This window comes from Podarcis erhardii, assembly GCF_964252035.2.
Source record: "Podarcis erhardii genome assembly, chromosome: 6".
In the NCBI taxonomy this organism is placed as follows: domain Eukaryota; kingdom Metazoa; phylum Chordata; class Lepidosauria; order Squamata; family Lacertidae; genus Podarcis; species Podarcis erhardii.
In genome coordinates this window covers 63,589,760-63,613,900 of record NC_138510.1, presented here as the reverse complement: position 1 = coordinate 63,613,900, position 24,141 = coordinate 63,589,760, and the positions used below count along the sequence as shown (strand labels likewise).

Below are 24,141 nucleotides of genomic sequence, written 5' to 3'. Positions count from 1 at the left end.
TTAACAACCGAGGTTTAGAAAAGGCTCATTTCACTTCTGTAAGTCTGCATAGTTAGAGATCCATATTGCAATATAAAGAAAACCCCATAATGCCTGAACAGGAAAACAGCACAAGGGTCTTCAGCAGTTAATGTCTCTGCTAACTTACGTGTTTCAAAACTGTATTTTCAACCAGCCCATTATAATTACACACTACCACTTTATGATACTATAAAGCTATACCATTAGTGCTCCCAGAGTGCCCATAAAAAGGGAAACTTAAATTATTAAAGATTATGTCGGGCATTCAGCTTGATGCAATGTAGAAGGTTAGTTGTTATCTCAACAATTTCCTCTAGAGAAAAATATTTAAAACAGTTTTCGTTGTCTCTATGCCATTGTTGCAAGCTATCAACACTGAAGCTTGCAGGGAGGGGGGCGGTTCTTAAGTATGAGCTGGTATGAGCTTTGTTGTTAGACAGACACATTAGTGAATAATAATTCAAAACACACAATTCTGCCTGCTCCCTTCTTGATGTTCTTTGTTCAGTTGGTCCTTCTCCCCTTTAACCTAATGCTTCATACGAACAACAAACATTCCACTAATAGTCTTATAGTGGAAATATAAATAATTGTCTCTTACGTTTTAGGGAGAGCCGCTCAAGTTGAGAAGAACACAAATCCAAACATTTAATATTCAAAATGTAATAAATAAAAATAATAATCAATTTGTCTCGTATTTTTCGCAATGATCACTATTACATGGCAGCAAATAATAATTGCTACTGCATAGTCATACAGTGGTGGAGTTGAACTTATAAAGTGATATCCAATGTTCATCATCCTCAGTAGCTTAGGCCCACTGAAAATCAATGGACAAATTTCTTAGGCCTGTTGGTTTTCAGTGGGTCTAGTTTGAGAATGACAAACATTGGGTACCATCCATGCTTGCAAAGAGTTTGTTGTGCACACGCATTACATTTTTTAGGTAAATAAGGCATATGTTTAATCAGAGAAGTGCCAGAACTCAAACCTGCTGAGAAAGTCAAAGATTCTAATCTCAGATGGGACAAAGGCTAGTTTTAGTTAGTGGTGAGGAATCTGTCCCTTGTTCAGGAGAACCATTATCCTTATTATATCACATGTTCCAGAAATGGAGCTGTAGCACTGATCAACTTCAGGCACTGGAGGTGGATTCTCTGTCAGCTTAAATGAATCTATAGTTGCAGCAACCTCCTTTACCTGTTGCTAAGCAACCCATTCACAGACTAGGGCTGCAGTAGAGGCACACACCTTTAAAGGTGAGGCAATAACTGTTTCTCCCTACACTTGGGGAAGGTTGTAAATAGGTTATTGGGAACTAACGTTGTTGTTCACTTTCACCCAGGTCACCAAAAGAATTTGACAAAAACAAATCCCCAAACCACCCAAGAAACTGACAAATTTACCTGCAATAATCACAGGGACAAAGACAGTATGGCCTCTCTCTCTCTCTCCCTCCCCCCTCCCCCTCATCATGGGCTGGCTGAGTCAGAACAATACAGATGGATGGTTTGCCAAGGACCTAGGAAAGGGCTCAAGTGGGATAGGGAATTCAACCTGCTCTCTTGCCTCACCCATTTCCACAACAAGATCCACAAGCCATGCTTCCCTCTCCATAGCCATTAGAGCCTTTCCCTGAATCTTTCACGGTGCCTATTGCTCCACCTGAACTGGTGCTTTCAGACATGAGGAGTAGCCTTGCCTCTGCCAGCCCCACCCAGCTCTCGGGGCGGGGGGGGGGGGAGGCAAAGACACCTCCCCTGTCCTCCAGGAGGAGCTAAAGGAGGAGGAACAGATTATTCTGCCTACAGGGTGTAGTGAGAGATTGATTGCTGAAGAGCAGAAATTTTTGCTGCACTAAGTTGAGCATGTCCCAATCCTATATAAAAGATAGCAAGGGGGTGTGTTAGTGTCAGATCAACTGTCCAAACCTTTTGTGTAACTGTACCTAGGAATAATAGCGTGTATTGCCTATTATGGCTTAAGCTGAAGATTTGCATATGTATACAGCAATCTAAACATTAAAGCTTTTGGAAAGAATCCTCTTTCCAGTTCTTGAGCAACTGGGAGTCAGGACACCCCTTTTCCACGCTGTTTTCAGGGGGGGGGGGATAGTTCAATTTGTACCTCCCGCTCCCTAAAAGTGCTATAGAAATAGAGGGCAGGAAAACACTTGAAATAGTTCAACCTGCCCCCCCCCCCCATCATCCAGAAAGGTTAAGCATCGCATGTTACAAAACAGCTTAACATCAAAAGCTATTCACCAATCCCATTATGTTCTAAACCTCAGCTGGTGAACAATCACCATGACACTGAAGTATAGCTGAAAAGCCAGGACAATTCTGCATAGACAAAAAGTGTCAGAATGTTTTCTCTTTCTAAGAGATGTCCTTTGCCTACTGTCAAGGCTCATGTTTAGATATACTATGCAATTAGAACAAGAAAGTTTCAGCCTACTCCTAGGCTTTTCAGAGAACTATGTTTCTGAGGAATGAAGCATAGCCACTAAGACTTTTTTAAAGGGGCAAAATATAGGCCACCTATAAAACGTCCATGACTTGAAACACACAAAATTGTCTATCATTCTCACAATATCAGACAGCTGTCTCACTCATGCAGGTGTAAGGCTGCTATGTATTTTAAAGTATGCATTACTGGATACTGCTTTGCTGGTTTTCCATTGTGAATGTGAAAATGCAGATTTCATGAGTTAATGGTGTAATCTTGTTAACCATTCAGCATTAGCCCCCTTGCTCTTCCACTCTATAAACCTAAGGACCACCTGAGCCTTTTTATTCCAGTCCAATCACTGAGATCTTCAAGAGGAACACTATTAGTTGTCCCTCATGCTGCACAGTCCCGATTGGCTTCAACTAGGTCAGGCATTTAGAATCACCACAGCCATGCTGTGAAACACTCCCCCAGCTGAGATTCAGCAGGTTTCCTTGGTTTTGACTTCCATGCATCTCTTGAATATTTTTTGTGCTGACAGGCCTTTGCAGTTGTCTAATTTTTGATGAGTCAGTCACCTGAACTGATTATCCATATTTTATTATTTAACTTTAAATGATGTTTTCTAGTGTACACTGCATTGATATATTTTATGATATGATGGTATGGAAATTCTTCTATAAATTAATATAAATTAATACTTACACAGAATTCATATTTTATTTTTTATTTTACATGATGTGCTTTTTTTTTTTTTAATAATATTTATTAAAATTTTCCAATTAATTACAAATTAATAAAACATCCAATTTCAAATCTTTTTCCAATTACATCCTTTCAGGACTTCCCCTTCCCTCCCCCCCTTGTATTCCAAATCTCTCAAATGATCTCAACAAGTTCTTCTCCTCAATTCAGACTTGTTATCCTTAACCCAATTTTTTTTTTTTTTTAAAAAAACATTATTTTCCATTCCCCTAAAATCGGCTTATTCCCACCACGAGTTCCCCACTTTAGAATACCATGTAGATGTATATAGCCTAAATAAAACATAGTTTACGCCCTTTGGATTCCACATTTCCCACCCCCCCTTTTCCCGGTTGCGTTCCCAATGTTCCTCAATGTCCGATATTTCCACATCTTTCTAAGTCATAGTCCTTTGCCAGTCCTCTTTAGTTTCGAATGTCCAATCATGGAAGGATTCTGTCTCAAAGAAAGGCCCATTTTTTCCATCCAGATTTTTATATCCAGGAGTGAAAAACTCCAAATTATAATCCTTAAGCTTGTCAAATCTGGATGTCCCAAATGTCCCCACTTTTGACTTGGTCCAATTCTTGTTATTTTGTTGTTCTTATTGATCACACTCCTCTTTCTATTTCTTTCTGTCCCTGTTTTCCTGCACAAATGTCCTAATTCCAAAAGTTAGTTCCTTTACAGAGGCTTGTTATTCAGAAACAAAACATTACGTCAAGTTCCTTTCATTCCACAACAGATGATTCCATTGTCTTCTTCGGTGTAGTGGCCTCTGTAGTCATAATAATGTTCCATTTCTGCAGTTTCCCAGGAGATAAACAGTTCAGTACCAATTTCCAGCTAAAACCACTTGTAATATCCCTCGGCTCCTCTAGGTGGATTGCAAAAACTGAGTTCTCTTCCAGATCGCGTCCATTAGCCCTAGTAACTTTATAATCCTTATTTAAAACAATTTGTATCCAATTTATAACAAATATAACCAGCAAAGTCCTTGTAACATAGTCTCTATCTTATTTTCCGCTTTGACAGCTCTTTGACAGCTGTCAAAACTTGCCTTTCTCCTCTCCAAACTCCGTCATCGATTGCTCCCGGGGTTCCAGGGGGGGTTGTTTTTAAGTCCGAATTCTACTTTCCTCCTCCAGCTCAATCTCATATTCTTCACTCGTGAGGTTAAAAACTTGCCAAAATGATGTTACTCCGATCTTAGTTATCAGATCCTTTGCTTTGACCCTTCTACAATGGAGGGGGTGGCTGACTTCCTTTTTTGCGCCTCCCCCGCTCGCTCCGAAATTTTTAAAATTTTTGTCCCTCTTTTTAGTCCAAGTTCCAATTACTTACGGGTTGTTCTTTTAGGTCCGAATTTTCAAAGGAAAAAGCCAGCGCTCTCCGCCGAATGGCATGCGGCTTCGCACGGCAGGGATAGCAGAGGACTCAAAACACCACGCTTCTCCCCGGCACCCGATCCGTAGCCTTTAAAAAGGCTCCTTCACGAGTCGGGAGGGCGCTAACGGTGTCAGCCGAGTCTCCATGTCCACGGCCCCCGTGGCCGTGGTTTTTAAGGGTCCCCGCATCGCCGGTGCGGTAGGACCCAGCCCCTGCCGTGCAGGCTCCCTCCGGAGCTCGGAGGGAGTCCGCCATTCGGCGATGGCGCCGACCCGGAAGTCCTATTTTACATGATGTGCTATACTCCATAGTCTATTTCGCCTTGATATATTTCATATGGCAATACAGAAATACCGGTACTTCTTTAAACCTAAATAATACTTACGTGGAATCAGTGTCCTTTTCTTTCTTCCGTATTCCAAAGGCCTTCCTTGTACGTTTTTTCAATCCTGTGGAGACAAAAGGAAAATATAAATTGAACAAATTAGGTAGCTTTAAATTTGTTATAAGCCTGCCCTGAGTTAGTTAGGCTGGAAGATTTAACAGAATATTTAAAAAAACATTATGACATAATGAATAAAATGCTCTATAAATTACAAAGTTGCAGTTAGAAAAAACACATAAAAGCATATTTCTTTCCAATCGTAAATCAGTGCAACATACTTTCAAGTAACATAAGTTAAGGTAATTTTACAAGTGACACAGTAATTGAGAGAAGAAAATAAATGCCAGATATTTCAAGGCATGAGAAATGCATATTTTTGCCATGTTTTGTAAGCTGTTTAGGGAACATGTGGCATGTTCCAGTTGTGTTTATGTAGAACAGGGGTGGGGAATCTTTTTGGCTCCACACTGCATGGGCTAACTTTGACAGGAGAGTAGGGAAATCACTTGTCAACTACATATCTTTATGACTTACACTATGTACTGCCTACCTGTGAAAACACATTGCATAGTGGTTCCCAAATGCTCTAGCTGGCTGTTGGGCACTTGGAACCTCCTGTGGTCAAAGTGGGTAGGGTTGACTTCTCCATGCATCAACTGTTGTACATGGAGGTCACTCCTGCTGTCTGCAGGTGTTGATTGTGTGAATGCCGGGAACTAGCACACACAGCCAAACCTGGTAGGATTCAAAGCACCACCTATTAGCTGATGAGCAGGTGGCTCAAGCCTGCTTTCTGAAGGGATCTGTTTGCCCCACCCATCACAGCTGACATCACCTGCTCATTGGAGTGACATCACCTGACTAACATCTGTGTGTGGTTTCAGGGAAACAATGGATCAGCTGGTGGGCCTGAAGTTCCTACCCCTGATTTAGAAGCATACCCCCCCCCCAAAGCATAAAACCAAGAGCATTTTTGGACCATTGACATTATTTGTAACCATTGGCTGCCTATACAGCAATATCCAATCGTTTTCTTCTGCTGATATGAAAGTCTATTAAATGGGCTCTATGCCCCAGTCATCTCTGGAGAAGCTACATTATTTGCTTCCACAATTATAATTATGTTCTAATAACATAATTTCTCTAGCAGAAATAATTGTATTTTTCAGCACATTTCACCTGTGGCCCTCCAGTTGTGAATTACAACTGCATACCCTCCAACATTTCTCCAATGAAAATAGAGACATTCCATTCCACAATGATAATTTTACTATTTATACCCCCCAAATCTTACTGGGTTGCCCCAGCCACTCTGGGCAGCTTCCAACATACAGTGGTACCTTGGGTTACATACGCTTCAGGTTACAGACTCTGCTAACCCAGAAATAGTGCTTCAGGTTAAGAACTTTGCTTCAGGATGAGAACAGAAATCATGCTCCGGCGGCGCGGCAGCAGCAGGAGGCCCCATTAGCTAAAGTGGTGCTTCAGGTTAAGAACAGTTTCAGGTTAAGTATGGACCTCTGGAACGAATTAAGTACTTAACCTGAGGTACCACTGTATATAATAACATAATTAAATATTAAACATTAAAAAACCCTTCCCTATACAGGATTGCCTTCAGATGACTCAGGAGTCAGATAACTCCATACCCTTTAATATTTCTCCAATGAAAATAGGGACATCCTAAGGATAAGTGGGACATTGCGGGATCAAATCAGAACTCAGGGACGTCCCTGGAAAATAGGAACACTTGGAGGGTCTGCAACTGTTCTCTATATTTTAATAAAGCAATAATATCCTCCAGGTCTGCAATACTGGGGGGGGGGGATAGCACTCTTTGAAACTAAAGTGGTTTGTAGCTGCTCTTATCCAGTCCCTGCTTCATTCAATACTTCCTTTTCACTAGCGTTTAGGCCTGCATTCTATTCCATAAAATATTCCTGTGCTGCAAATATCTAGACCACTAGTCTATCCTTAGATATGAGAGAGAAATGTCCACCAAGGAAACTCTTAAGCACTTCTGTGTGAGCATTATGTAAGTCAGAATGGAACGGCTACTGTTATATCTCCAAACTCGTTGCTACAGTGATACCTGCTCATTTAAGCTCCAGAGGCCAAGCTAATAATCACCTTGTTGCAAAAACACTCCCACATTTCCTGCTAGTATCTTTAGAGAGAGTAGAGCCTGTGCGACTCTGTCATGTTGCTGGGGAAAAGCGTGTCATCAGCACAAGTGATTCTGGAGGATTGAGAGGTGAGGGAGAGCAAAGTAATCTGATGTCATAAGCACTGCCTATAAAAAGGGTGCTTAGTCATGACTATTGGGGAAAAAATACATTGAGCAGTCATCCTCATCCAACGATGAGCTATTTCATATATTACAAATCCAGGTCTGCCATAGGCAGCAACAGCCTATTCTGGCTTTCAGGTGGGGGAATAAAACATTCTACATGTATATCTAAAAATATAATACATAGTATTGTGAGTTGGAGGGGGAGGGTTAGGCTGTATGTCTGAGTCCCTTCTAATTCCTCAATCCGGCAAGGGTTACAATCTAATGGAGGACTCCACTGTTGAATTAGCAAAGCCAGCTTCTTGGTATAAGTATGGGTCGTTAGTATAAGAAAGGGAGTTGTGGGGAGGCAATGGGGGGGGGGCTTCCTCTGCTGGCTGATAGTGACAAGAACAAAGTCCAGGGGCAGATGTGAGAGAGAGCTGGGTTAAAAGCAGTCAGAAGCCTGAGAATGGGAAACATGCTTGATTTCTGCTTGAATCCAAGGCTGTGACTATGGGAGAAGCAAGACCTTCTGGGGTGCTAATGCTATGAGCTCCCCCATCGTAGGCTCAGGTTGTATATATATGTGAATAAACCATTTATCCTAAAGACACTACAGTCTCTGCTGCCCCTCATTTGGATGAAACTGGATCCTGGGTAAGTGCCTGGAATCTTGCACTGCTCAGAGATAGGGATGGCATGCAACAATATTAAATAAAATATTATATTTAATGTAAGGGCACCAGTTTGGGGAAGGCTGGCATAGAATGACCAACCAAACCATTTACAAAAAGGAAACCATGGATAAAGCTTTAGCCTAATCCTTATGTAAGTATTTTTATATAAAAAATAAAGTTGTCAGGTAGTATATTTAAATATATCTTTAGATAGAGACATACATACATACATACATACATACATACATACATACACATCAATCCAGTTCTGTATAAGGATATCAGGACAAAAATTAAAATGCAACATCCAAAGAAAACATCAGCAAACATGTTGCAGGAAAAAAAGATAAAAACAAACAGGAAGGTTTTAGTCTGGTAACTAAAAACAAACCATGTTGGTAAACCTCATCAGGGTGGGTATTTCATAGTTGGGGAACCACGTGAAACTACCCAAACCGGCCATGTTATCAGAACACATCCATCAACATTTGACTCAGAAGAAATGAGCCCACCTGTTTATTTGAGGTAAGATAATGTGCAGCTAAGTTATAAGGTAATGCACAGTGAAGCTTTTTTATCCCCAGGTGGCATATCCCTAAACTCAGACATCATTTCATATGCAAATGCCATGAAAATGTATTTTTGTCTTGTTTTTTTCACATTTCACATTATGTTATCAAAAGACCCCACACCATAGTCACTTGCCCCACTTCTAAAGGTCTGAAGATACATGTCTATGTGACATACTCTTTAAAGAACTGCCAGTCCCAGAATTGCTTAGTCTTTGCAGATATTTGGCATGCCAAAGAAGGGTAACTTGTAGCACTCCAGATGTTGTTGGACTGCAACTCTGATCATTAGGGAAGGAACAGTAACATCCCATGTGGTAGGGTAGAGCCACCACCCTCCCACCACTGCATTTTATCTGAAGAACTGAAACTGGATATCAGGGACAGGGAACAATGTTTAAAGGGCATTTGTCAGAGCACTCTGATTTTCAACTGTTTCCTTTGCTGGTGCTGCTGTTTCAAATTGTATTACACTTTTTTTCTGATACATTGCCTTTATGTACTGCTTTGGATATTTTAACAGAAATATAAAATTAAAATATTTTAAATAAATAACACAACTATATGTGATACAGCAATGCCTGCCTACAAATACCAATCAGGCAGCAAGAAACACAAGGAGCTTCAATAAATGGAACTGAAAGAAGCTAAGAGATACTTTTTCCAGAAGAGACATGGTCTTTCCACAATCTGCCTCAGTTACAGCACTGTTTGAAGAACTAAATGAACAGCTAGATAAACTGCCAAATGCAAGTACTATGGTCTCTTTATGTTATTTCTCAAATAAAATTCGATATTTCCTTTCATAACATACAAGATTGTATAGGTCTGGACCAGCTTCCAAGAAATGATGACTGGACACTGACTGAGAGAACAGTTTTCCTATGCAATTTAATCAACTGCCCAAGTAGTTTTCAGAAATGAAAGAGAGACCACGATACTACACTTGCTTTGGATGTCCCTGAATGATCTTGGCCAAGCTGGTGTCTCCACACTAGCCTATTGCACTAGCGTGCTCCGGAGAGACGGCAGAAAGAACACAAATCTCTTAGCCTAGAAACAGACAATGCTGCAATTCACATTAAAGGTTCAGTCTTGAAGAGGTCAAACTGCACTTTTACCCAACTGCTAATGACAGTACAATTTTCTAAGAGAGGCAAATTGTGTCTGAAAACATTTGCAGTACCACTAATATGCTACAGAGTCTCTGGACTCTGCATCCAAATACAAAAGACACTTAAGAGGTTGTTCAAGAATATGAATTGACATTTAACTCAAGAGAATAATCACCTTTGGGAATTCAGACACTAAGGTATGCCAGTGAAGTACATAATAGCAACTGCATGGAAAGCAGTTGCTTCCTTAGATTTTAAAATAATTGCAAAAATAATTATGTGCAAAAATAATTACAACGTTAGATCTATACAAACTAAGTCCCATACTCACATACTAAGGATGATAAAAAACCCACTAAGATAATAGTGATTATATGCCATTAACTTTCATTAATATTAAATACAAGCCTTTGTCTGCTACCAGCAGTCTGTCAGCTCAGTTTCCATTCATCAAGAAGTTCAACTCTATTCCTTTGGGCCTGAATACAGCCAGTGGTTTCCTTTCCAACTGCAGATGTTAATTAACTCAGCATTTCTAAGTCCATTATTTTATCACCTATCACTGCCATGGTAAAGGATCACACTACTTATTTTGCATACATTCTGGCTCTAATTGAATTGTAACTATTTATATTTTATACATTTCATTTCTAATCCAGCTATTCCTTTGGAAACTAAACACCAATAGAGTCATACGATTCTGTAAACACACTGATTATAGTTATTACGATGGAATACCCACAGTGAACTATAAACAGGAAACAGAAATTAACCACATAATATAAGATCAGAGTAGTTAGGCTCCAAGACCAATAATAATTTGCTTTTCTCAGGAGCTTGAGCATTTTAAAAGAGGGAGCTCTGCTCATCTAACTTTCAGGTGTTTAGTTTCAAAAACCTGCAAAACCTTTTTGAGTAGAGCAAAAGTAATGTGTTTCTACCTCTATTCACTTACAGCTCTCTTTCAAACTGACTAGCTTTAATTCACTTTTAGTTGAGAAACATGCAATTCCTGCAATATAAATTAATTAACGGGGAAATTTGTTGCATTGATGTTTTTAGCAGGAGAGGATTTGACTTGATACTAGAAGCTTCCTCTAGCATTTGATCAAGTTACCAAAATTTCTTAAAATAAGTGATTGAAACTTCTGTTACATTAGCTCAAAGAAATAAGTCAAAATGTTGTGCATTTTTAAAATTTTGATTTTTTAAACCAAAGGGTAGGAAAGGGGGGGTAAATAGTAATTTAATTATTTTTAGCAACAAACCTTGACAGAAAGAAAAACATCACTTTGCATTGTCAAAAGCAAAGGGATCTGGCTTTTGCAATAATCAAACACTATTTTGCATAAATAATCTGCAGAGAATACAGGATTAACATTTTGAATATGAGGAAAGAATATATAGTTAGCCGTAATGAAAAGAATTACCATACTTCTATTAATTATTAATTATTGGCTAGATTTTCTTTTAGACTATTTTCCATTCAACCTATTTGCTCCTTACATAACCAGAAAAATAATTAAAAAGAAGCTTGCTACTAGGAGCTGCTATCCTAGAGACACGTATTTCAGAGACAGATTTAGGACAGTGTGATCAGTTCCATCGCACTGGGCATCAAACCTAGGGGGCGCTGCAGGGTACCGCAACTGTGAATTAAGCAGAATGGAAGGCGGGGGGGGGGGGGTTCCGTCTCACACAGGGTGTCGCTGAAATATGGAAGACCAAAGTTTGCCCCTGCGCATTTCTTTCTGACCTTAAAGCAGCATAAGAAATGTGTAACATGTCAAGAAGGCTAATTTTTAACCAGAGAAGTGTTAACCTTGTTTAGAAGCTTCAATAAGATGTAATGTATGAATTGAATTAGAAATAGTAACACTGGCATCTTCTGACATTTGCTGAATTTTAATTTTCTCCTTTCTCAAATGGCATGGAAGTGCCTCGATTTAGATTAAGTATACAGTTAAGTAAGACCATACTTTACTGACCTCTTAAATATATTTAATTGTTGGAGGAGGAGAAGGGAACTGCAATGTGCACCCAGAGGCCGCTCCCTCTAACCCAGGAACAGGGATTTTCACCTTGCATCTAAATGAGGACAATGTAGAAGATAACCAAATGTCATTTGGGAGGAAGTTCTATAACCCGGGTCTTTGGTTCACAAACCCAACCCATTACTATATGTAGTCCAAGAATACTATAACCCTTCCAAAATAAAATTCATAAGAAATGACAGCAGGACCAAAAAAAAAAAAAAAAAAAATGAATGTGCACTATAGACAATTGTAGTTCTATCATGTATATATAGAGAGAGGGAGAGAGGGAGAATTTGTGCCCCATTTCATTTTTTTACATCATTTTTTACAAAGCTGCTTTGTAGAATACTGCAAATAGAAGTTGAATGTCTGGCATGACAATCTGATATGTTCATTAATATTTTATAGAACTCATTTACAAGTAGAATTGCAGATGTCACACAGTGGGGACGAAAGGAAAAATGCTTAGAAGTGCTGGAGTGAGACAATGGCCTTGCTATCGCACTGCTTTAACAGACCCATGGCTCAGAAATATAGATCAGAACAGAGTTATCTGGAAACAGAGGTCAGTGGAAGGCTAACCAGGTTGGATATCAAGACTCACAGATATAGAGATCTCAGAATTATAGCTACACGCAATACAGATGCAATGTAACTGATCATACAGAACATCACAAAGACACATCAGACAGTTCCTGTGAGGTTACCACACTCCAAATATATACCACCCATAAGGCATCAATTTTATAAATATCAACTCTTATTTGAAAGTTCATAATGAATAGTCTATAGTTTGTTTATGGAATATCACTGGACTGAGAAGCATTTCAGACAAAAATCACTAGATCATTCTTTTGAAAATATCTGGCACCATCCAATAAAACAGCAAAGCATTTTTGAAACCAAACAGAGACACAATAATTTAATAAGATATGACGAGGGGAAGCTACTAAGCTGTTAGGCAAAGAGCAAAGTACGGTAATTTGTGTCCTACATAAAGATGGAAAGAGCCTTGTTGGTGCACTGTGAGGCTATTGACACAGCACAAAGAGGGTCAAGGTGTCGACAGTGATCCAGATCTGGAAGCCCCTTTCCTCTTACCATTTATTTATTTATTTTATATGCCTCACTAATTATTAGAGGGTGATATTTTTACTACATTCAGTGATAGGATAGCCTGAATGTTGTAGTCTCTGGTTCACCCACCCACTCTATTACTGTATATAATCAAAGAGTATTGTAAGTTTTATAGCACTACCTCCCCCCCCAAAATCAAAAGAAATATGACATGACATTTAAGAGATGTGCTATCCTTGCTATTTAAATACTACATAAATTATATTATTAAATTTGAGATATCCCCTCTTAAGGGCCAAAGCTATTTGTCTTTCCACTGGCTTTTGAGATACAATAAAATATAATACAAAAGCAGGTATCTACTGCAAAGTTATTAAATAAAACCATGCCATGTAAATGACCCCTCCATTCTGTTGGTAGTTGGTTGTGTTTTGTGGGGGGTGGGAGAACTTAACAAGGTTGATGAGGCCTTGTTAAAAATCTATGGATCTTGTCACCCATTTTCTAGCCATAAATCCATGACTACTATTGGTTTCTATACAATTTAGCTATTATCTGCAAGTATGCCAACCTCATGCTATTCAAGAAAAGAGCATGAAAAAGGTATCTGTACTATTGTTGTACTGCTAATAGTATTGTATTACTAGGGAGACCCTTTGAAAGTAATCCAGTTCTAAGAATCCACAATGCCTGTTCTGTTATAAAATGCCATCATCCAGATTTAATTGGAAAATACATATCACAATTTGCATTGTATCTTCACCTGCAGTGTGTGTGTTTTGTGGTGTGTGTATGTTATAAAACTATGTATTATCTTCCATGTCAATGAATTGTGTGTTAGCTCTTTGAGGATCTCAAGGACAATATCTCAAGGCCCACCACTCTGTTTCTAAAGCAACCTGGATCCTGTGATTATCATCTGAGGCCCTTCTTTGTATGTCCCATTGTAGAATGTTCACCCCAGGGAGGCTTGCCTGGCAGCTTCCTTACATATCTTTAGGCACCAAGCAAAAAGTTTCTCTATACAGTGGTGCCTCGCAAGACGAAATTAATCCGTTCCGTGAGGCTCTTCGTATAGCGGTTTTTTCGTCTTGCGAAGCAAGCCCATTGACAGTTTAGCGGATTAGCGCTATTAGCAGTTTAGCGGCTTTTAGCGATCAGCTGTTAAGCGGCTTATCAGCGAATCAGCTGATAAGCGGCTTAGCGGCTTAGGAAAAGGGGAAAAAAAGGGGGGGAAACCCTCAGGAACTCGCAAGACATTTTCGTCTTGCAAAGCAAGCCCATAGGGAAATTCGTTTTGCGCAGTGCCTCCAAAACGGAAAACCCTTTCGTCTAGCGGGTTTTCCGTCTTGCGAGGCGTTCGTCTTGCGGGGCACCACTGTAATCAGACCTTTGGCTAATTAAACATTCTATGGCCTTTTAAAGGTGATTGTGGGAGGGGGGTATTGGTTTGTTTTTTCTTTTGTTTTTTGTGTTCTTGTTTTGTATTTTTCTGTTTTGAAGTGCCCTGTGATCTTCGGATGAAGGGTGGTATACCAATTTAATAAAAATAATCTAAATTCAACTTGCTTTATTATTTTATAGATTTCACTATAATGTACTGTATATTCTCACAATACCTATCCCAGTAGGGTATACACATTTGTTATAAATACTGTAATTGATGCAACACTACAGTTTGATGCCGCTGTTTCTGCTGTGAATGAAGCTGTACCTTTATCTGATCAAGTAATAAGAGGTTTTCCACTTGCAAAATGGACACAGAAAATCATGTAAAATAAATGCCACTTCAGCTCATGTCTGCATGTTATATACTATAAGGGCTTCCACAATGCCAGGGAATGTCACATTGGTTTACCTAGGCATAGATTTGACGAGGCAGCTGAGTAACAGCTGCAGAAGCATTAAAGGACACTTAGTGTGAACTGCAAAGACTCCAGTTCAAATCTGTGGTTAGCTATGAACTCACTGAAGGAACATGGGCATATTCCAGACTCTACCCACCTCCTCCATCTGAAATACAAGTATAATAATAACAACTAGTAGCAGTCTATTATTCAGTTATTGTAAGCCTTACAGCATGCAAGATACAGCATAGGTGAAGCTTTTAGGGGGAAACTGTAGTAATGAGCAAAGAGACACCGAATTCCACAGGAATCGCATCAGAGTGCGCATGTATAAGATTATGCTGCAAGTCTCATTTAAATGGGAAAGTTGGCCGCATTTAAATGTATCTCACTGAAATGAGACTTAAAAGTCTTTGCTTGAACCGAGTCTACTGTTTGCTTGTAATGTGGATGCTGTTAAGTAAGGCAGCCTAGGATTTCCTGCTGCGGTATTCTCCCCTCTCAAATCCCTCCGGCTCAGCATCTATCAAGGTAATTAATGCTGTCATTTATCCAAACTCTGGAACTGTTTATCGTGTATTGTGATACCTCCTTAGCAAAATGTACCTTAGACCAAGATCACATTTCCCAGCCTTTGCCAGGCTGATACGCTCCAGATGTTATGTATCACAACTCCCATCAGCCCCAGCATGGTAGTCCAAAACATCTGGAGGGCACCAGGTTGGTGAAAGCTGACATTTTAAAGTGCTTTATTACGACTTTCTCCATGCCAGTTTAAATGCACTGCCACAGTTTGCAAGTTGTGTTTTTCCATCTTCAAATGTAACTGCATCTCCCTTCAGCTAGTGAAGGTGACAATATTTATTCTCTTGCCTACCCCATATGCTGGCCTACAGTGGCCTGTGACTACATGCAATCCCATAGTATGCTATGTAGACCCGCTATTCAACATTACCAGCCTGCCCACCCCACCCTCAGCAGTTTCTTGCCTTGTCAGTTTTTGGTATTTTATGGCCTTTTATAATCGTTGCTGCACTCTGTGCTCCATTTTGGCAGAAGGGTAAGATACAACATAAGTAACTAAATGAACAAACCAACAGTCATTAACACCCGTAAGTATAAGAGAGGCTAAAAACTGGCATATTGATCCTAGACAGGTGCAATTGACCCTAGACTGTAAAGTTGGTAAATGTTCAGACAAAACTATATGGCAGAGACACAGAAGCTGTGAACTCCAGGTGTTACTGGACTACAACAGCTCCTACCGTACCTGAACACTGGCCATGCTGGTTGAGGCTGGAGAGAGTTGGTTTCCAACAAAATCTGGAGTGCAACACATTCCCCATTTCTGCTATTCTGCAAGAATGGACAATGGGAAAGCTCCCACTGTTGAAACATCTTACTATTTCCAGGGTCCCTCCCCCAGACTTTGTGTCACTCTGCATTTTAAAAGCTACTCCACATATCAACCAGGAACAAGCAATTTTCATTTGTTCATCTACCAAACAAATCACCTTGTAGAAATGTTGTATCTGATGCCCAGTCACTTTTCCATACCTTCCCAAAGAAAAATTAAGACTAAAATCACTTTTTGTTAACATTGGCAATGAAGAAAAATCAGCATATAAGTCAGATTTGAATCTCTGCCTTTTGCTATAGATAGGTGCTACTAGCTTAGTCTTCAGCAAGAAACTGATGAGTTGGAATTCATTAGGATGTTTGAAACTCTAGAACTCCGCAAGCACTGGAGGTGGCTTTCTCACTACAAAATGGAACTGTCCCACTTTTGGTGTCATATGATTCTCAGTGCTCTGCTAGTTTAACACTTCCATTTGGGGGTGAGTCACATTCACTCCATTTGGATTTTGTGTGCAACAGAGAAATGTAATACACCTGCCTACGTATACCAAACTCCTTTGGTTACTGGTCAGGTAATGGAAGCTTATGAAAAAGCCACTTGTTTGTATACTACCTAGTAAGGCTATAGTGAAGATAAGATCTAAGCCACACAGCCAAATCCTATGCATATTCATTTGGAATTTAGTCTCATAATTCACTAAAAATTACTTCAAGTAACTTGACATTGATCAGTAGTCCTAGCCTCCCACCCAGATGGTGGTGGTGATGGTGATGATAGCAATAATACTCAGCCCCCACCACCTACAAAGGATAGCAGTCCCTCCCAGCTCTCACCGGGGATCCCTCCTTTTCTTCCCAGCCTGCCCACAAATTGTCCAATCATGGGCAGGTTACCCTGTGGGCAGACCGGACTGAGCCTGTGGGCTTCACTCCAGTCTGTCTGCTGGGCACTGAAGCCAGGAGGCTAGGGGTTGAAGGCAAAACTTGCATAAAATTCCTCCATTCTTCTGTTAGCAAAAACACCTGCCAGGTCAAAAGCCCTTTCATAAGCACAAAGGCACCATTTGGATTTCATTCATAGAACTGCTATTTATATTACTCATAAGTATGTTCTTGTTCTTTAAAAGCTCTCTTATCTTTTATTATTTTCTATCATTCAGCTGAATCGTAGATGCTTGCTTCTAATAAAAATCTGAGCTCAAAATAACATTTTCAATTTATGTACATTCATTGAATATTTTTTCTATTCCATGTGGTTGAATGAAAATGCCCCACATAACATGACATAAGCAGAATATTGCCCTCATATTTCATTCTCTGTTGGAATGCAGAAAAAGATGCATTTTAAGAATTCCACTTCTTTTGTTGTTTAAAAAGAATCACTCAGTCTTCCTAGGTCTGAACAGGTTCATACTGTGAATTTTCCACTGAAGTATAACTTTGTTCTTGCCTCCTTATTTGACATTTTGAGAAATATAATACTGGCAGATATTCATAGGTATAATAGCTGCCATTATTATTTATCTGGAACATCTAACCAGGAAGCAAGAACAAAGTTATTATTCATGGAGGAAACAGCAGGGCAAATTTCTGCACTAAAACTACCTGCTCACTCATGTCTGAATTAGAAATATAGAACATGAAATATAGTCTTGCTTCTACTTGAGAAGATTATATTCCATTCCTCCCCATCCCACAATAATATATCACATCCTATCTTTTGTCTGTCTAATTTTATTTTCTAGAGCCTCCTTCTGCAGCTCTTCCCTGTAATGATCCCATAGTTCTGTAAAAACTGCAAATCAAAACTTTCATTTAAAAGGAATAAGAAAACTCTGCATGAGATATGGGGATATCTTATGGAAGTGTGAAGAATAAACTTTGACCCAATCCCAATTCCCCTGCTCCCTTTTATTGGTATTTACTGCTGCCAAATCCTTATGAAAGAAATTTGAGGAGATCTATGGGCAAGGTAATATGCTGCCACTATCATTGTTGTTGAAAAACAATTTCCGCTTATCCCATCGGCTTCCAGGCATGGGCATATGGCTAGGCCCATGGGAAGGAAAACTCCTGAAGTTGCAAACTATACCAGTCAAAGAATATATGCTATTTAAGAAATTTGCTTAGGATCAGGATGCATAGAAAGAGTAGAATGGAGTCAAAACTGGTAGCAGAGCACAAAGAATTCACATTCTCTACATTTAGGCAGACCTGAACATATAGCTCAGGAAAGTCCCCATCCACTTGGATTTATGGGCAACCTCTCTTTGGCCATGGATATGTCATTTCATGGGCACAGCTCCACAGAAAGAGTTTGACCTTGAGTTAGACAAGGCTGAAAGGGGATTTGCCTAACTTAAATTGGGACTGCCTTGTTCTAAAACAGGGAGTTCGTATTTTGAGTTATTTCTCTTGATCATTCCGGCTTTTGAGCTGAAACACAGAAATGTAGAAAAAGGAGACAGAAGGTACCCAGAAAACAACTTTAGTATTTAGCATTCAGATGGTGATTCGAGATATCAAAATTGCTTATCACAATTATTTTCATTTATAAAATGCCTAGGATATGCTTGGCACGCTACAGAAATAAAAACATCAGGACTCTGCCCGCAACTGGTAAAGGGAGAAAGAAGGGCAAAAAGTTAAAAAATCAATGAAGTAATCTACCTAAGGATGAAAGTACCAAATTGTGTGTGTGTGTGTGTGTGTGTGTGTGTGTGTGGTGTGTAAATATTAACATCAAAAGGGAAGTGCAAGAGAAAAAAAAGCAGTTTTCAATAATTTATTAAAGACAAAGAATATTTTCCTCAACTGGTATAAATATACATTTTATGAAATTAATGAATTAACTAACTGTTCCTCCTTCATTCAACACCTATACACATGTGTTCCTGATCTTCCTGATCCTTAATGCATACAGAATCTTGTCTAGCTAGATTTCTGGTGGGCAGTTGTATCACAGGCGCAACAAAACAGGCAGAGGCAGTAGCTATCTATGGCACTTGGGAAGGAACAGAGTTATCTTGGGCACAGCTATAGAACAGAGCCAAGCAAGCACTCCTGCTACCCTCTCCAATGTAGCTTTGCTGCTAGAAGAAAATAAACTTTGCAGCACATCGGCCTGCACCCTTTTTATGAATGCAAGCACAGCAGATTTTTGGGTGGGCATCTGGCACTATAAAATAAGTCTATCTATAAATCACACTCTCTGCCTGGAGCCTTTCACAGGATAAGTTTTAAAAACAGCTCTTCATGGAGTAATTTTAAAATCAACTGAAATTAATGATAACTGCTATACTCCCAAACTCCTATTTGGGAGTATTATTATAAATGATAATACTCCCAAACAGTAACCTGAGTGGCAGAATGAATTCTGCTCAGCCACTAGGAGTAACAAGGACGTTATTATTTGTTAGTGGAATGACATCAAGGAAGTAGTCAGGTGGATCTCCTCAAAAAGGACATTCCATAGTATTGGGGTAGTGATGGAAAAAGCTAGACTCCTTGCACTTTCTGATTTTACTTGTGTGAGCAACAGAATATGGAACGGAGCTTCTCCTGAGATCTGAGTTAATAACGGCTGAGCCACCAAGTGCCAAGGTGAACAAAAAAAGTTGCCCAAACTAGAGCATAGGGACACATGCTTTATTTCTAGCAGAACCTCCTTAAGAACACCACATCCTGTCAACTTAGCTATCTTTTATGTAGATAACTGTCAGTGGCAGAGTCTGCATTCTGTAATCTGCACCTCCAGCATCTACCATTGGCTATCATAGTTTGTCTTCTTGGTGTTAGATACTGCCTACACATTGTGTTTTGTGCATATTTTCCACTCCTATAATGATCATAATATAGTAGGAAATTCCACTTTGTGTAACAAATTACAAAATTAAGGAGTCCAAAGGGTTGCAACAAGAAGCCTTATAAATGGACTAGGTTTGCTTGAATGAAGGTAAGTTCAAAACCAAGTAGCAGCAAGCAAGGCAAACAGTTGGCATGCTACAAAGTTGACCTGATCTACGGGTAGCCAAATGGCACTCCTGAGAGGCTGCGGAAGCATGGAGAGGGTGGTCATGGCAAAGAAGCCGCTTCCCCAAACTCTCAGGCCAGCCCAGAAAAGATGGGATGGGGGTGAATGAAAAGCAGAGGAGGACAATCGGCTGGCATTGCTTCCCCCCTTTCTTCCTCAGAACATCAGTCAACAGCAGCAAAAGCAAGGGCAGTAAAAAAAAAAAAAGCACCCTTTGAAAAATTAGAGAAGGCCTTCTTGAATTCACAATTCAACATCACTTTTTAAAGAAGTATTCAAAAAACTGGGTTTCACACAGTGTGAATGGGAGTTGACACAAGCAGCAGCTGAGCTATGATTTTGTAGGTCACGCTTCTTTTGAGAAACAGCCTTTACAAGCAACTTTGGCACTTCTTTATGTTGTGAACCGTCCTGTGATCTTCAGATGAAGGGTGGTATACAAACTTAATATATAATAATGATTGGTGATGGGTTCTTATTTTGCTTGCCACTGCAGAGGCTGCTTCTCATGATTATCTTTTTTTTAATTCACATAAACAGCCTATTTGTATTCTCTGATTGCTAACATTTTAACAATAGAGCTCTGGAACTGACCCCTTTCTTATGAATTTGACATTCTCTCCAAAATCTAGCAATTCTGTCCTAGTGTTGAGAGGTTGCCATCTTGGTGCATGGCACCTCTATCTATGGGAAGAGGCATTTGCTCAGCTCTGAGAAGCTGGACTATGTAGGCCTTTGGTCTGATCTAAGGACTCTTCTCATGTTCATCATGCACACTGAATGAAAATAATAATGCCTCACTTGAGGACATTATTTAAATCTGATTTCTCCTTTCTCTCTTGCATTTAAACAACCATTTCTGGCATCAAATTGGCAACTGGACCAGAGGCCAGGTAGGCCTAGTTCAGCATGAGTAGCCTTGTGATGAAAACTAGTCTGACCATGCATGGCAACTACAGTGCATGGAAATGCGTGGATAGAAAAAGGAGCAATAAAGCCAGCTTTGCTGCATGGCTGCTCACCAGAGAGGACTGGTTCCCCACAAGGTTGCAGCTGCCACCCCATGAAATCCTAAGTGGCCACTCCATAATTTGCATGCATTTATTTGTTAGGTGTTTTCCTGTTCCAATACGTAGTACATGAAGCAAATTACAAAATGGTGCTTCCTACCACAATTAAAACAGGTAAAATACGTGTGTGTGTGTGTGTGTAAACAATCCTAACAAAAAGGAAAAGAAACAGCAACCAAAAAGATTAAATGTCCAACAATTCAGACACTAGGAAAATCCTTCAAGAATGTAAATACTGTATTTTCATAGGAGGAAGGAAAAGAGGGAAATGGGCTGGTAAGTCTCTCCAAGCAAAGGATTCTACTGATGAAGCTCTTCTCTGTGCCCAAACTGTTCTTACTTTAGGGAAAGATGGCATACGAAAGAGACATCAATCCCACAATCAGAGGGAAGCAGTGATATAGCGAAGACATTCTGTAATGTCTGCAGGGCCCAAGATGTTTGGGAAAGGGCTGCAACCAGCACTTTGAAGCCATCCAATAGTCACAGCCAAGAGGATCTCCCACGTCACTGCCTGCGTTTAAGAAGTACCTATGGCAGTTCACTTACATTCAGCACTGCAGACTCTGATTAATTGACATTTTGGCTCCCTTTCTTGCTTTCTTTTTAAAAGCTTTACTACATCACAAATATCAAATCAGCCTAGTCATTTGTTTTTCCAGAGGCAGCACCATGGCTACGTCTTCCCTGATCACAGGAAACAAGGCTAACACTGCACTGACTAGCTGGAAACAGACAGTGCTGTGCTATGTTGAATTGCAATCCACTCTTCTCCCTGTCCTGGTTTTAAAGGCTGGGAAAACTATGGGGGGGGGCTGGGGGGGCGATGGTAGGGGAGAGATAACAAGACTGCATCAGGGAAAGGTCTTGTCGGCAAGGAGGTTAATATGAACTTGTTCTATGCAAGCGTTATTAAGCACCTTTCTGAACAAGAAAGATACTGTCCTTAAAGTGCTCTTCTCTTCCAGATTTAGCAAAAAATGATAAATCTACTGCATGCCAGAGTGCTTGGGGTTGCTTTTATTAAGATAGAAAGGATCTTCCTCCCGATATTATTACCACAGAGTTAGAAATGCTCCTTCTAGGCAATAGGCAATGAAAAGAAAGGAGTGATAACATAGGGAGGGTGAATACTCAACACCCCAATAAATCCATCAAGGACTGACATATCCAAATCCAGGGCGACAACCTCCTCAGTTGCAATAGGAAGTTGAATAAACAAGCTAAAAACAAACCCTGCCTTGTAGTACTGCCCCCAACCCGTTAGAACCCCAACTAGGGAAACTTTAGGCTGTTTCTGGATGCCATGGGCCAGCCTTGAACCAGCAAGCTGCACCCAGGCACGCATAGGTGTTGCAATCCACAATCTTCATCACAGTGGGGGCCATTAGAAAAATGTCAAACTATTTTTACACAAAAAGGCCTGGCTACAGGAATGCAGATATTGCTTAGCGCCCATCAGGGCCTAGGGGCATCCTTCCCAGCACTAGAAGGCATCCATGTTGGTCGACAATGAATTTCTGCACAGTCATCGTGACCCTGGTGCCCTGTTGCATCAGATGCTCACAGATGGCAAGATAAAAATAATTAATGCAACTCTTCCCCTCAGTGACTACCGCACCCAGAATTGTGAGTTTAAAACCATTTTAAAATGTGAAAGGGGGACTTCTTTATACGTGGTAATCAGATATGTTTTACTTAGAGTAGACTAACTCTGTGGTTCTGGGCATCATGCAGTGGCACTGGACCAGGACTTTGTGGCATGTGATTCTCAGAAATTAGTGTGGCATTTGCCATAACTATATCTGACAAACAACTGGAGAGGCGGAACGGATTTACAACATAATTTTATGTGGGATGGGGTGGAACTGGTGGATTAACTGCCTCTTCCAAAGCTCTGCCAACTTCTGCTGGCCAGGGCAGGAGAGGACTAAATGTATTCCTGCCTTAGATAGGGGGTAGAATTAGTTACACAAGCATACGAAGAGGGAGGCTATTCTGGGGCTTCTATGAGGAACGAAGGGGCTTAGATCCAGTGTATTCAAAGCCACCGCTATCATGCCCCATCCCCAGAATCGGGCCCAGTGTTAGGGCCTACTGATGGCTGGTCAAAAACCCACCAGCAATAGATCTATGTTCACAGTCATATTATTATTATTGTTATTAAGCAGATGTGCTCATTCACCAGAGAAACTCTTCCATGCATGGAGAGAGGTGCCTCCAATTCATCCCAAACTGCTCCCCAGGCCAGCTAGCAGATCCAGGGTTAGGACTGGAGTTTGCTTAAAAGTCAATATCCTTATATCATTCACATAATATTGTGAACCTGAATCTTTATATTTTGCCTTTATAGGGTTTTTAAAAAAAGAATATGGAAAACACCAGCAACTGATAATGAGTAGCAGAAAAAGTAATCTGAAGTAGCTTTTATGCTTCTTGTTATTTCTAAATGGATATTTTCTTTGTTTCTAAAAATAATATTATCTGTCATTAAGTAGTGTTAGTTTACAAATAATGATTTTTTTCAGTCACTATGGGCCTAATCATAATTATTGTTGCTCTTTTTTATTATTCTTACGTAGTCTTTTCCAGATAAATCACCACAGACTAAAGGCTTTATCTCAAGTGTAAGGAGCCATCTCCCTGAAGATAATAGGAACTGGCAGTTACTGACCATAGCTTGTAGCAGTGTGAACTGTAAAAGAAAAAGGACTGAGAAATCTTGGACAGAAGTTAGATGAGAGCTTCATCTATAATGCTCAGTTTGTAGTTTTAAAAGACCAACAGAAAAGCCAGAAGTATCTCTAAAACTTCAGTCCTATAAATTCTTGCCTGGGAGTAAGCCCAGCTGAGTTCTCAGGCTACTTGTGCCACATGTAAACCATAAAGGGGACAGTCGGGTGAGTCTGAAAACCATTGACAACAGTTCATTTGTTGCTTATTTTATCTTTCTCCACACTGCTGTCAGTAAGATGGGTTTTTCCTGCTTCTGCTACAGGAATATCAGAGTGTTTCCATAGCCACGGACACTAGGTTAATCTTTGGGATATGGACACCAAGTTCACAGAGCAGAAAAATAAATAAAATATCAAT

At 40.0% G+C, this 24,141-nt stretch overlaps 1 protein-coding gene across 16 annotated transcripts in view; it reads right to left on the bottom strand.

Annotated features, from left to right (window-relative positions):
• SGIP1 (SH3GL interacting endocytic adaptor 1) overlaps positions 1–24,141 on the bottom strand; it is a 148,360-nt gene that overhangs the window by 91,857 nt on the left and 32,362 nt on the right. For 8 of the 16 annotated variants that reach the window (XM_081867166.1, XM_081867168.1, XM_081867167.1 and 5 more), the window contains one exon: positions 4,991–5,054. In XM_081867166.1, coding sequence (XP_081723292.1) covers positions 4,991–5,054 — 64 coding nt within the window. Of the gene's footprint in view, positions 1–4,990; positions 5,055–5,540; positions 5,719–24,141 lie in introns of those variants that run through there. The other 8 variants (XM_081867163.1, XM_081867159.1, XM_081867156.1 and 5 more) reach the window with 6 other exon arrangements.